This window comes from Pseudophryne corroboree, chromosome 1 (assembly GCF_028390025.1).
Source record: "Pseudophryne corroboree isolate aPseCor3 chromosome 1, aPseCor3.hap2, whole genome shotgun sequence".
NCBI lineage: Eukaryota > Metazoa > Chordata > Amphibia > Anura > Myobatrachidae > Pseudophryne > Pseudophryne corroboree.
Window position 1 is genome coordinate 419246474 of NC_086444.1, and position 14695 is coordinate 419261168.

The following is a 14695-nucleotide window of genomic DNA, read 5'->3' on the forward strand; positions in this document are numbered from 1 at the left end:
AATAGAGTTCGACTGTCTTCCGCCTCTGCGGTTTTTCAAGACAGGTTTGCCTCTGTCGGACGACAAGAGGACAGTTTTGCAAATTGCCATTCAGTCCTTACTGGATTCGGCAGTGTTGATTCCGGTCCCTGTACACCAACAGGGTCAGGGTTATTATTCAAGTCTATTTGTGGTCCCGAAGCCGGATGGCTCAGTCAGACCAATATTGAACTTAAAGGGCCTCAATCAGTACGTAACTTACTACAGATTCAAAATGGAGTCTCTACGGTCGGTGATTGCGGGGTTAGAGACCAAGGAATTTATGATTGCGCTAGACCTCAAGGATGCGTACTTACACATTCCAATTTGGCAGCCTCATCAGAAATTCTTACGATTTGCAATACGCCAGAACCATTACCAGTTTCAGGCTCTGCCGTTTGGCCTGTCATCAGCGCCTCGGGTATTCACCAAAGTAATGTCTGTGATGATAGCTCACCTCAGATCCCTGGGAGTGACGATAGTTCCGTATTTAGACGATCTGCTCATCAAAGCTCCGTCTCAACAGATACTTACCCAACATGCGCTGCTAACTTACAATGTATTGGTTCACCACGGTTGGATTGTCAATTTCAAGAAATCACATCTGATTCCGTCTCAACGCCTTCAGTTCCTAGGTATGATTCTCGATACGGTCAATCAAAGGATTTACCTACCACAACAGAAAGTACAAATGCTACGCCATCTAGTACAATTAGTACTCAAACCACGCACAGTGTCGGTACACTTGTGCATTCGCCTGTTAGGCACAATGGTGGCAGCTTTCGAGGCGCTTCAGTTCGGGAGATTTCACTCTCGTCCATTTCAGCTGAACGTGCTTGCCCAGTGGTCGGGCTCGCATCTGCAGATTCACCACAGAGTGAGGTTGTCACCAATAGCAAGAGTTTCTCTGCTATGGTGGCTCAAGGAACACAATTTAACCGCAGGAAGACGGTTCGGAGTTTGCAATTGGATAATTCTAACTACGGACGCCAGTCTCAGAGGTTGGGGAGCGGTAATTCAAAATTGTCAGCTCCAGGGTCTCTGGGCGGATCACGAAAAATTGCTGTCAATAAATGTTCTAGAACTCCGCGCGATTTTCAATGCGCTACGACAAGCGGTGCACATGGTTCGCTCTCAGCCTGTCCAAGTGCAGTCGGACAATGCGACAGCGGTCGCATACATCAACAAACAAGGAGGAACGAGAAGCCGCATGGCAATGCGGGAAGTAGCTCGAATCCTCAATTGGGCAGAATACCACCAGGTGATATTGTCGGCCGTGTTCATTCCGGGAGTGGACAACTGGGAAGCGGATTATCTCAGTCGTCGGGATCTTCACCCAGGCGAATGGTCATTAAATCCAGAAGTGTTTCACATGTTGGTTCAGCGATGGGGTTATCCTCAGGTGGACCTGATGGCATCTCGACACAATCATCAAACGCCCCAGTATGTGTCCAGAACAAGAGATCCAAAGGCAGTCGCGGTGGATGCTCTCACTGTCGCGTGGCCGTACAGTCTGGTGTATCTGTTTCCACCGTTTCCGCTGCTCCCTCTGGTGCTAAAACGGATCAAAAGAGAGTCGCTCACAGTCATACTAGTGGCGCCTCATTGGCCTCGGAGAGCTTGGTTCTCGGATCTTCGAGGATTACTCGCAGACGATCCGTGGCCGCTCCCGATACGTCCAGACCTGTTACAACAGGGTCCTTTTCTTTACCCCGATTTAGCGCGGCTGCGTTTGACGGGGTGGCTGTTGAGACCGCCCTCTTAAAAAGAGAGGGCATTCCAGATTCAGTTATACCAACCATGTTACGAGCTAGAAAGCCGGTTACGGCAGCTCATTATTACAGAATATGGCGAGCCTATATAGGTTGGTGTGAAGCTCGGAAATTTCCGACATCAGCTTTCAAGTTATGCCGCCTTTTGTTGTTTCTACAATCAGGCTTAGATGGAGGATTGCGTTTATCTACACTAAAGGTGCAGGTATCTGCTTTGTCAATTTACTTTCAAAGACGATTGGCTCTATTGCCGTCTATACGCACCTTTCTCCAAGGTGTAATCAGGGTACAGCCTCCTTTCATTCCACCTACAGCGCCATGGGACTTGAATCTGGTTTTGGAGTTCTTACAGTCTTCATATTTTGAACCCTTACAACAAGTGGATATAAAGTTTCTCACTTGGAAAACAATTTTTCTCTTAGCCTTAGCTTCGGCAAGGCGTGTTTCGGATTTGGGTGCCTTGTCATGCAAGCCACCGTATTTGGTGTTTCATGATGACAGAGCGGAACTTCGGACGAATCCCGCCTTCTTACCAAAGGTAGTGTCATCTTTTCACATCAATCAACCAATAGTAGTTCCTGTGTTGACAGCACATTCCGGAACTCTGGATGTGGTTCGCGCATTACGCGTTTATGTATCCCGAACGTCTTCAGTTCGTAAGACGGATACGTTATTTGTTCTCTATGATGCTGCCAAGATGGGTTGGCCAGCATCTAAACAAACTTTATCCAGATGGATAAAACTGACCATACGCCAGGCTTACCTTCATGCTAGGTTACAACCGCCTACGTCAGTAACCGCTCATTCCACACGTTCTGTGGGAACTTCATGGGCAGCTGGTCGTGGGGCTTCTGCGACGCAGCTTTGCCGGGCGGCTACATGGTCTTCAGTGCACACGTTTGTGCGCTTTTACAAGTTTGATACTTTTGCGGCATCAGCATCTAGCTTTGGCCGCCTAGTGTTACAAGTGCCAAACTGCTCTCCCGCCCACGGGGGAAGCTTTGGTACGTCCCAAGAGTACTCCAGTGACCCCTAGTGGATGAAAAAGAAAATAGGATTTTGGTACTTACCAGGTAAATCCTTTTCTTTGAATCCATAGGGGTCACTGGACGCCCACCCAGAGCAGTTTACTTACTTGGGGTTAGTTCTGAGGATCTTATGGTAACACATTTTCACCGACTGGTTCAAGTTACAAGTGCTGGTTAGGGTGTCAACTGTTAGTTGTCAGTAACGTTATGGGTTAACTTCGTTATTGTCAGTTATGTTATATGTAATACTCCATTATTAACCTCTCTTAATTCCTGTTCGGCTCAGTAAAAAACACTGAGTAAGTGCTCGGGGATATGGAGGGGTGGAGTGTTACTAAATTTAAATATTCAGTGCTGTGTTCCTACGGAAGCCCGTCCATATCCCAAGAGTACTCCAGTGACCCCTATGGATTCAAAGAAAAGGATTTACCTGGTAAGTACCAAAATCCTATTTTTTGTGCCCTGTCTCCTGCGGAGCCGCTAATCCCCATGGTCCTGACGGAGTCCCCAGCATCCACTTAGGACGTTAGAGAAAAGTTGCATTTGACAATTGTTTTTCTTTTGAGGAAGCATAGCCCGGACTTCAGTGATGCAGCTTGTGCTTCAGGAAGTGTGATGCCCCCATTACTTTCTTCCTCTATCTCACTGACGGTTTTCAGGTCTTCAGTCCAAACATTGCAAAAGGCCACACACTGCATTTATTGACCACCACCATTTTGCATTCTCTTTGATATGTAACAGTGTGGGTCTCAGCTTATTGCAGACAAAGATCTCATCATCTTTATTCTGGATACATGAACTCACAAGAGTATATACTTTGTGTGCCACATCTATCACTAAAACATTGTCTGTAATTATATCTCATCCTTTTATCAAGGATTTTACATTTTCCTATGGCTAAGGATCAGCCCCATTCCAGGTCCTCTTCGTCGCACCTATCGGCAGCTGTCGGGGGATGGAGGGATGGGGGCAGCTCACAAAGTGGAGGCCATCCGGCCGGTAAATGGTATACAGGATGCTCAGACACAGGTGCACTGTGAGGAGAAAGATGCAAATTGTTATTATCTGGATTTAGTATCATAGACAGTGATGTCTATGTGTTGGACAATACACAAATCCTATTTTTACCTGTAAACTACCCCTTGCATGTTACTAAAAGGTTTAAATATCTGGATATAGTTCCTCCCCCTATTCTTAAAGTTTACCTGTCATGCAAATAATGGACATTAATACAAACAGCCTGTATACAATAGCAATGTACGGTACTTAATACAACATAAATGATACCCGTCCCAGTCATATATGTTTTGTGATGTAAATAAGATGTTGCTATAGGCCAATATTACAACTTTAATTAAAACTCCTATATATAGCTGCCCAGAAGATGGCTTCATGGAGACACGTAAAAAGGAGACTACTGCACAGTGTCTGGTGTATGAGCTGGTCTCTCTGGTGATGGTCCGTAATAGGATGCTCTCAATGCCCCAAAGTTCATCCAAATTTATTTCCCTAAGGTATTCTCAAATCCTTGAAAGCCTGTACAATAAGATTTGCCAAAACTGCTGCTCCATCGAAAGCAGGACCCTGGGGGCCCTTTCTGAGAATGGAGTAGATGTTGGCCACTCTTCGCAGTGCTATGTTCCAGCTTTTCATTGTACCTCGGCTGTATTTCAATACAGGAGGGCCTGTGATTCTAGTTGTCCCAAGCTTCTGATTGCAGATTTGTAGTACTGCCCTGCGGTCCAAACATTTTAGGACACGAATGTATTGCCAGGGTTGGCGTCGTCGTCCCTTAAAATATGCCTTTTGCCAGTCTCTGGGTTTCAGCTGCCTCTTATTACTCTGTTCTAGGTTTATACTGTACTCATGCTGGTGAAAGTTTGGTCTCTGAGCTGAATGGTCCCTGCTACCCAAACTATTAAGGGAGTATAGCGTTGGTTAATGACAAGGTAGAGTATGAGTGGTTTGTTTACATGGGACGGAGTTGTCCCCTTCAGCATGACTGGGTGTGGTACCACTGAAATGGCTCCGCTTACTTTCTTCATTTAATTGGCTTGATTTCACATTGTGTTCTGTTACACTTGCATGTAATTTCCATTCCCTCTTATTCTTTGTGTGTCCGCTACCCTATTGAACATACTGCCAGTATTTTATCCATGTTATTAGGCTCTAGTGCACATTTTATTGCTCTTTTTGACAACATTATGAGTATGTAACCATGTTTAAATGATATGCATTTATATCAGTCTAATGTGCAGTTGGGTACAGATGCTTTTTATTTGTACTAAATAAAAAAAGTTGATACATGACGATTTAGCCGCTACTTAAAACCACAATTTTATTTTTTAGGCAGCACCGGGCTGGTTTCTCCTTACAAGTTGCTCCTTTAAATTTAGAAGCTATATCACTGCTATTCACATCTCACACATTTAGGCCTTGAATGGAGTAAACTCAGTAGTCACTGATTCCAGGCACGTGTGTTCATATACATATTGATCATACCTTCCAAAGGGTTTCATATTGGCCTCCGAAAGATCCAGAGGTGAGATGTCCAGGTGGGAGTTTTGTGGGTGGGGGAATTGGGGTAAGGTGATTTCGCGCTAGGGGACCATGACACGGATTCATTGCGAAACAAGACATCATGGCAGCTTCAAGGAAGAGGTGGGCAAGTTCTCTACTCTACCTGGAGAACTCTTTGAAACTTGGGAGTCATATGGAAATTCCTTTATTACAAAGCAGACTATTTCAAATCTCAATATCAGGGTTAATGGTACACCACTGCCATCATCTTAGCTATTAAAACATGGGCTACCTGTTTTGAGGGTGTAACACCTAGGCTCTGCACGTAACCATTAGTAGGCCATTTTACAGATAATTTACATTTATTGGACTCACCCTCTATTTCCCATGGGTTGCCCCACGGCTTTCACCCAAGCCTTGGTTGTTACAGAATCCTCGTTCTTAGGGGAATGCATGCCCCACAATCCTGTACAGACTTCCAGGAGAATTATAATCTCCCTAGCTTCGCTCAGTTTCAATATGTCCACCTAAAAATGTTTCATTCAGGCACAGACCCCCCACATCCAAACTAAGTTTCCCGACACCATTTGAGTGCCACTGTATCTATAATCAGACACATTGAGGCTACGTGTCATTGCTGCATGCTCTCTCCTGTCTTCTTCCTCCCCGCCCATGGAATAATTTCAGCTGATTTGGGAGCGAGATCTTGCAATTACGCTGGATGAGGAAGGATGGTCGACCATTCGCAGCCAGACTGCAAATTCCTCAAATCACCACAGCTATACAGGAAAACTCCTTTAAATAGATATCTGCTGCTACATGGTTCCCATGAGATTGCATTCCATTTATCCCAGTTGGTGCAACTACAGGCACAAAGGTACTTTCCTCCATATTTGGTGGGATTGCACACTTATATCTGGGTCCTGGGATGACATTTTACATTTCAATGCTCAAATTACTGCTATACACATACCTCGACTCACTACCTATTTTACTGTGCCAACCTATTAGAGCTGTATCTAAACAGTCCGATAAACTCATCAGTCATGTGATTAATGCAGACAAATTTCAAATACATAATCTAGATTTATACCAGTTATCAAATATGGAGCAAAGTAGGGAATTATATTATGAATTAGGGGATAAAGAGCCTTATTCAGGTTTGTTAGCACACCAAAGAAATTAGTAATTGGGCAAAACAAGGTTACACCGCAGGTGGGGCAGATGCACCATGTGCAGAGAGATTAAGTTTTGAGTGAGTTGTGATCAAAATGAAATCTAAAATACAGTGTAGAAATTAAGCAGCCAGTATTTACCCTGCACAGAAACAATATAACCAACCTAAATGTCTCTGCACATGTTACATCTGCCCCACCTGCAGTGCAACATGGTTTTGCCCAATTGCTAACTTTTTTGGTTTGCTAACAAACCTGAATAACCCCCAATATCTTCACAGTAAGCCTTCACTGCTCGCAGGAAAACAAAAACAGAAAAACAACTAATTCAGTTTATTTTCAATTAATCACTTAAACCTGGCAACATTGTATAGAGACCAACAGCTGCTGCCTGATTCTAGGGTGCAAATATTTGGTATTTAATATGGGTCCAAACAATAAAAGCTTAAAAGGAGAAGTATCTATCCCACCACCTACTTCTGTGGTTCCCTAAATTGTGTATTTGGCCATACCATAATAACAATTATTATTATTAATGCTTATTTCTAGAGTAACACAATACCACAGCGCTGGACAGTGGGAAAACCAGATTTTTTGTTTTACCTGTAAAATCGCTTTTTTTTTAAAGCCATGGTGGTCACTGGTACTGTGGGGTATGGTGGCTAAGGAGACCCAGGCCCCAAGAAGTTTAAACTTCTTGAGAGTGCTGCAAAGGCTCCTCCCCCATATACCCAGCCTGCTCACAGTGGACCAGTTAGTCTCAACAAGCCCAAGGAACAGGAAAAGGAGAGAAGAAAAACTGGCACAAACACATCCAGCCAGAAACACAGAACTGTGGTACCGAGTGCCGGACCTAGGACCCTCAAGCAGTGAAAGAGCACGAGGGCGAGGTGGACACTAGGACTGTGGGACATCCCAAAGCTGTCCCTGTACGGGCGGGAACACTCCTGAGATCACAGAGGACCAGACTCCCAAAGGCCACATCAGCTGAGGCGAAGGTGTCAGAGCGATAGAATGTAATGAAGGTCTGGGCTGAAGACCAAGTAGCCGCCTTGCAAAGCAGTTTCTGCAGAGGTCCCATGACAGGCCACCCAATAAGGGCCAATTGACCAAGTGGAATGGGCCCTGTTTGATGCCGGAACTGGCCTCACAGCCAGCAGATAAGTTTGGCAAATCTTTACACGCAGGCCAGAGTGTGCTTAGAGGCTGGCCAGCCTTGGTTGTTAAAGTCAGAGAGGAGAAAGAGAAAGTCAGATTTGCAGAAGGCAAGAGTTTTGAGGATATAAATACGTAGGGCCTGCACCACATCCAAAGTGGCCAGGGAGGTATCCCCGTCAGTGGAATCAGCAGAAGACAGATGAACCACAATCTCCTGATTGATATGAAATTTTGAGGCTACCATGAGAAGATAGTCCAGCAGTGTATTAAGCACGGCCCAATCTGAGTGGAAAGCCAGGAACAGGGCTTTGTAAGACAGCATGCCAAAGTCTGATACCCGGTGTGCAAAAGCAATAGCCAACAAAAAGACACAGTTTTCCACATGTGCCAGTGGAGATCAACGGACTCCAAAAGCTCAAAGGGAGCCTGTTGGAGCATCTGAAGGACCAAGGGCAAGCCCCAGGGATGCACCGGAGGCACAAAGGAAGGCTGAATGTGGAGCACTCCCTGCTGGAAGGTCTGAACCTCTGAGTAGCGAGCCACTCGGCGCTGGAAAAACACTAAAAGTGCCAAGACCTGCACTTTCAGGGAAGCTAGGCGAAGCCTTAAGTCCAATCCTGTTTGAAGGAAAGTGAGGACACTGGAGATAAGATACATTAGTGGGTTGAAATCGCAAGCAGCACACCACTGGAAGTACGTCCGCCACACCCGATGATAAATTTTAGCCGAAGGAGGATTTCCACTGTTTACCCTGTCAGATAGCGGGTATAAAGAAGTGACGCAACTGGACACCAAGAATTTCTTGTTAGGGTGCGTCCACGCTTCCCTAAAGAGGTCATCTAGTTGAAAAGAAGGTGGAAAAACGTATGGATCCTTCTTTCCATTAAACAGAGGTGCCTCAGAGGCAGACTGCTGATCGGTACACTCTGACTTGGGTCATGTGGTTGTCCTGTCCCAAGAACGGGGACAGCAGACGTCTGGGACCAAGCCTTCAGTCTCTCACGTGACTGCAGAACCTAAGGCCTGTTGCAGGGAACTGGAAACTTGGACCAAACCCTGTACTGACTGGCGCACCCAAGCAGTTTCTGCAAGAGATTGCTGTGGGTTAGGTTGCTGTGGGGTGACCTGAACAGGGAGCTGTTGCTGACCTTCAGAGGCAGCGACAGGTAGTTAAGAAGTCACCAGCTGAGAAGCCAACTCCCACATTTCCATTGATAAGGATGCCTCTCAGTCTGGTTCCAGAGGAGCAGACACAAACAGAGCATAACCACCAGGGTAATCCGTGGAGCAATGATCAGAAAGGCCAGTCTGATCCTGCCCTAAACAGGAACATTTTTCTTTGCACCTGTACACGTGTAGGCATGCAGCCCAGGAGCAGACCTTTATCTTTGTGCAACCTTGCGAAAACATATAAGGACAGGATAAATACATACACACGTAGTACCAGAACTATGTGGGATGTAAGGGTAAAGACCACAAATTTAAGAATAAGTGGTCCAGGTACTGTAGCAGAGATCCCAAAACAGAAGCAACTGCTTTTTAAAAGAAACAGCAGGCATGCAAACTATGCAATACTATAAGCAAGTAACACATGCAAATGTAGAATACTATGTTAAGTAAAGCTAACAAAGTCTGTAACAATAAACAAGAAAAATAAACTGTGGCTAGCTTACAGTAATCTAACAGCATCTAGTGCACAATGCTCAAATCTTGCTTAGAATCACACAGACATAAGCGAGAAGACAGGAACTTGGGGTCCCAGCCTCCAACACCGATAAGTGAGGAGGGAGACAGTACAACCTAGCACTAGAGACAGTGAGGTATAAGGGTGCAGCAGACACTCTCTCCACTTAGCTGGCCAGCATACAACTAAAGAAGTTAAAATGGCCACCAAACCCAGTAAAGGGGGAGAAGCCCCTCTGGCGTTGAACCCAGATCATGGTTGGGGTGGGGCAGGTAGCTACAGGGAAAGCTGGCCCCATATGGAACCTCAGGGACTTGCATTAAAAGATCCTTGTATGCAGCCACTAGTAGGGAAATCCCTGGTGGTCTAGAGGTGGCTCATAGAGGACTGAGCACTGAGCTGGCAGGACCGCTGGGGACTGCTCTCCCCCCACCCCCCCCCACCAACGGCTGTGATCGCTGCTGTGCAGACTTCCCACAGGCAGGAAGCCGTTTACCTGCTCCCTTCTGGTTGCGGCTCCTGCAAGTGCCAGTAGGTGGCCGGTGTGACCGTCCATGAGGTCCGCGCACCAGCCAACAAGAGATGGTGGTGGAGCGGTCAGCGAAGGTGCCAGAACAGGTGCTGCTGACTGCTCAATGTAAAAAAATGAAACTGAAAGTAGAAAGTAAGATAAGTAAAAGAATCAGGCTGCAAGCAACCCACTTCAAAACACATGCCCTTCTTTGCTAAAGCACCAAGAAAAAAACTGATCCACTGTGAGCAGGCTTGGTAAGGGGGTGGTGAGGAGCCTCACCTATAAGCTCAAGAAGTTTTAAATCTTTGGTGCCTTGGTCTCGTAAGCCACCATACCCTACACAGTACCAGTGTCCATCTAGGCTGAAAGAAAACCGTACCCAATAGACATAAAATAATGGTTATTGAATATTCCTTTGGAAACATCCCATGCTAAAAAAGACCTAACACAAATTTTTATTATGACAAGCCAATAAATGGGATGTTACAATATCAACGGTTTCTAAATAAACATTCTAATACCCATATGTATAACACTTAAAACACAAGAAGCAACATAATGAGGGTTGCCAGATTTCACCATACTCCAATAAAAGGATTTTGAGAGCAACTGAACACCTCTGGTTAAGAACTACGGGGGTCATTCAGAGTTGATCGCTCGCTAGCTAGTTTTAGCAGTGTATTTTAGCTTAGCAGAAGTGCGAACGGTTGTATCGCAAAGCGCCTGCAAAATTTTTGTGTAGTTTCAGAGTAGCTCAAAACCTTATCAGCGTTTGCGATCACTTCAGACTATTCAGTTCCGGATTTGACGTCACAAACCCGCCCAGCCACGCCTGCGTTTTTCCTGGCACGCCTGCATTTTTCCGCACACTCCCTGAAAACGGTCAGTTGCCACCCAGAAACGCCCACTTCATGTCAATCACTCCGCGGCAAGCAGTGCGACTGAAATGCATCGCTAGACCCTGTGCAAAACAACATCGTTCGTTGTGCCCGTGCGCATTGCGTCGCATACCTGCCGTTTTTTTGCCTGATAGCTGCGCTGCGAACAAATTCAGCTAGCGATCAACTTGGAATGACCCCCTATGGCCCTCATTCCGAGATGATCGTAGCTGTGCTAAATATAGCACAGCTACGATCATTCACACTGACATGCGAGGGGGGCAGTGCCGCCCCCCTCGCAAAAGTGCAAAGGCACTGCACAGCGGCGATGCCTTTGCACTTCAAGAGTAGCTCCCGACCAGCGCAGCTTTAGCATGCTGGTCGGGAGCTACTCGGCGTTCCCCGGCCTGCAGCGGCTGCGTGTGACGTCACGCAGCCGCTGAGGCCCGCCCCCCCGCACGGTTCGGCCATGCCTGTGTTGGCCGGACCGCGCACACGAAATGACGGCCAAATGCCTCCGTTGCGCCCCCTCCCGCCCAGCAACCGCCTCTCAATCAGGCAGAGGCGATCGCAGCCCAGCTACGGGCTTCGGCCGCCTGGCATGCGCCGCTGCAGTGGGTACCCGTTCGCTCGGCTGCGATAAAAAGCAAAGAGCGAACGGGTCAGAATGACCCCCTATGTTGCTTTACCGTGTCAGACACATCCCACTATATAAAACTGTATTTCAATGTCACCAGAATGTGACTTATCACACAATAGACCATCTCCATTTCTACTGTATATTGTTAAAAACGGCTTATTTGTTTTCTGCCGAAAAAACCATCTGTAACTGCAGATCAAACTAACATCCACTGTACACAGAGCTTGGCCGCAGAGTATTAGTCCCCTGTCCGCATACCTATACAGAATTGTACTCAAGGGCATGTCTCCTGCGACTGCAGGACTTCAGTGCTAATAACCCAAGCAACATTTTTTTGGGAGACTGCCATGCTCTCTAATCACCACACAATAGCTTTTTGCTGCAGCAGCAGTGATCTATTGATCTGTGTGCCCCCCACAAATTGCGTGAACTTAGTATTCATGTAAACAAAAACAAGTTTACAAGGAAGGGCAATGACTATTACAAACAGGAGGGGCAATCACACATACAAATATCTATGTGTTGTGATATTGTTGTGCACCTGGGCAACTGAGTTGTGGGCTGGTTTGTGCCTGTCTGAGAAAATTTACAATTTGCATCATTAGAAGACTAGAAGAACAGTAGTATTAACAATGTAGCACAATAAGCTACTGTCTTTCTAAATGTTAGTTTGCAATGTTAGAAAAGTATAGACTCTGTACTACATCAGCTCCCCCTGCTGTACTCACCTCTCACTGCGAGTGCTCTCTTTCTTAGCTCGCTCTTCCAGCCACAACTCCACATCGCAGGGAGGAATCTGTTTACTCTGTTCCTCTTTTAACCTTCTCTCTCCTAATAAAAATAATAAACAAAACATTTCAGCATATAATGGCATAGTATGATAGTACCTTGCTTGACAGTAAATTGTATGAGCCAAGCAAGAAAAATATATCCTTTGTGCATGAGCCCAAAAGCTGGAAATATACCAACAAGAGGGGGTTTTCAGTTTAACCACTGGTTTTACCCTTTCCAGCTAATTGCCAGCTAAAATTCATGCGGTGTGGGGAAAGGCTATTTAATTAAATAGCCTTATTCCTGCGCCTAATATCGCGGTTTCAGACACTGTAAACTGCAAAATTAATGGGTTTTCTCCATGCGCAAACCCCCGATTTTGCCATTTTCTTACGGACTTTACCTTGCAGCAAAGTCCACCATCTGCATTCATGCGCAGGGTAATTCCCATTAATTGAATTGTTCCAGTGTGGCAATCGGTCACTGGGTTTGAATATCCCCCCCCCCCCTCTCCAAGTCTCTAGGGTATAGACACAATATGAGCAACAGGCGCTCATAGTGGGAAAATGGGATTTAGGTACTTACCGATAAACCCTTTTCTCGGAGTCCATAGGGATACTGGAGTGCAGTGTACTGTGGGGTATAGATGGGGTCCGTAAGCCGTGGCACAATAAATTCTTTAGTGTGTGTGTGTGTGTGTTGGCTCTTCCCCTCTATGTCCCTCCCCATCAAACCAGTTAAGAAAAACTGTGCACGAAGAGAGACTGAACATAACCGGAGAGAAGCAAATGAAAACCTCATAACAGAGAAACTGGAATAGAACCAGAACAATACTGTAATCAAATGGCAATAGCCAACAGTGAACCAACACACAACTGGAACATGTGTGCAGGAAGAATAGCACAGGGTGGGCGTCCAGTATCCCCTATGAACTCTGAGAAAAGGATTTATCGGTAAGTACCAAAATCCCATTTTCTCTTACATCCATAGGGGATACTGGAGTGCAGTGTACTGTGAGGACGTCCCAAAGCTCCCATTACGGGCGGTAGTGTGCTGTGATCCCTGCAAACCAAAATGCTCAACGGAGCGCAGCTGATGTCAAGGAACTGGCTTGGAAACTGGGCATCCTATCAAGGGTGCAGCATCCAGAATGGAGAGGGAGTTGACTTTGTAATAACGGCCGTACCCTCTACGGAGATGCGAAGAACCCACACCATATTTAGTGTCTACGAGACATCTGGAAGAACAGGCACCACAAGTACGAATTGCCGGGGCAACCTTTTGAAAAAAAAATATAAATGGCAAGGTCGAAGTTCAGCCACGTCGGCATGAAAATAATAAGCTCACCGCAGATGCCAAAACCAGAAGAATAACTGTCTACAAGGAGGCATATGTGAAAAAACAAAACAAAATGTAGTTTCCGACAGTTCCCAAGTCAGAAGATTGGAGAACTGTAGAAAAACATTCAAACCCAAAGTGCGGCTGGAGAAATGTATGGAGGCTGGAGGTGTAGAACCCCCTGCAGAAACGTCTGCCCGTCTATCCAACCCTGCCTGCAAGAATTGGAAAGACCACCCCACCAAACCAAAACAGGCGGAGGATACAGGCACTGTTCCATCAGAAGACAAACCGCATCCAATCCTATAGTAGTGCCTGGAAGTGACCTCAATCCTGTCACTGATTGCCTACCCAGGGGTAGAACCCCAGACCTATTTTGCCTGAATAGGAACCACACGTATGGCATTCTCTGTTGCCAGTAGCTGGTACTACCCTGTGAACAGCTAGGTAGGTAAACGCAGCCCTAGAAGACCGGATAACGAAAGGGACCCATTGAAGCAGGTCCTCTCAAGGCGGTAAAGGGGATGCAGAACAAAAGGAGTGAAGGCTGTGTACCACAACCCCCCAGGCAAATCCGGAGCCCTGAGGATTGCCAGAACTCTCCTTTTATTTAGCCGCTTGAACACTCGTGGAATAAGACGTTGAAAACTCCCTGAAAGGTCCAGGGAGGCGGTAAAGTATCCACCGCCATTGTCTCTGGGATGCTTGTCCTGGAGCAGTATCTAAAGTTTCTTGATGATCGGAGACACCATCAAGCCAAGCTTTTGGCCATCCCCACCTGGAAACCACCTGTTGGAACCCCCGAGGGTGGAGACACTACTCCCCTGGCTGTAACCATTTTTTTTTTTTAAAGAAAGTAGCCTTCTAGTTGTCAACTCATGGAATGAAGGTAACCGAAACAGGAGTGGCGTACCTCCCTGGCCAGTAGAGGATCCTGGCCTCCACTGTCATAGCCACTTGACTTCTGGTAACTGGACGGCGGGTGACATATGCCACGGTCGTGGCATTGCCGGACTGAACCTGAACAGGCCGACCCTATAGCCGGGGAAACGTCTGGTATAGTGTGGTGAAGAGCCTCTCAACTTCGACATGGCTATTGTAGGAGTGTGGTGTTTGACATAGCCCAGTGACCTTGGAACGGAGAGCTCTGTGTTACCGCTGCCAAGTTCTGGAGACTTGTATCCGTGGGCAGAAGCACC

General features: G+C 46.4%; 1 protein-coding gene across 1 annotated transcript in view; it reads right to left on the bottom strand.

Annotated features, from left to right (window-relative positions):
• Positions 1 to 3497: 3497 nt before the first annotated feature.
• ZMAT5 (zinc finger matrin-type 5) overlaps positions 3498 to 14695 on the bottom strand; it is a 45810-nt gene continuing 34612 nt past the window's right edge. The window contains exons 4-5 of the mRNA XM_063913360.1: positions 12116 to 12218; positions 3498 to 3852 (exon numbers count right to left, since the gene is read on the bottom strand). Of these exons, the coding sequence (XP_063769430.1) occupies positions 3723 to 3852; positions 12116 to 12218 (233 nt within the window). The 3' untranslated portion in view covers positions 3498 to 3722. The remainder of the gene's footprint in view (positions 3853 to 12115; positions 12219 to 14695) is intronic.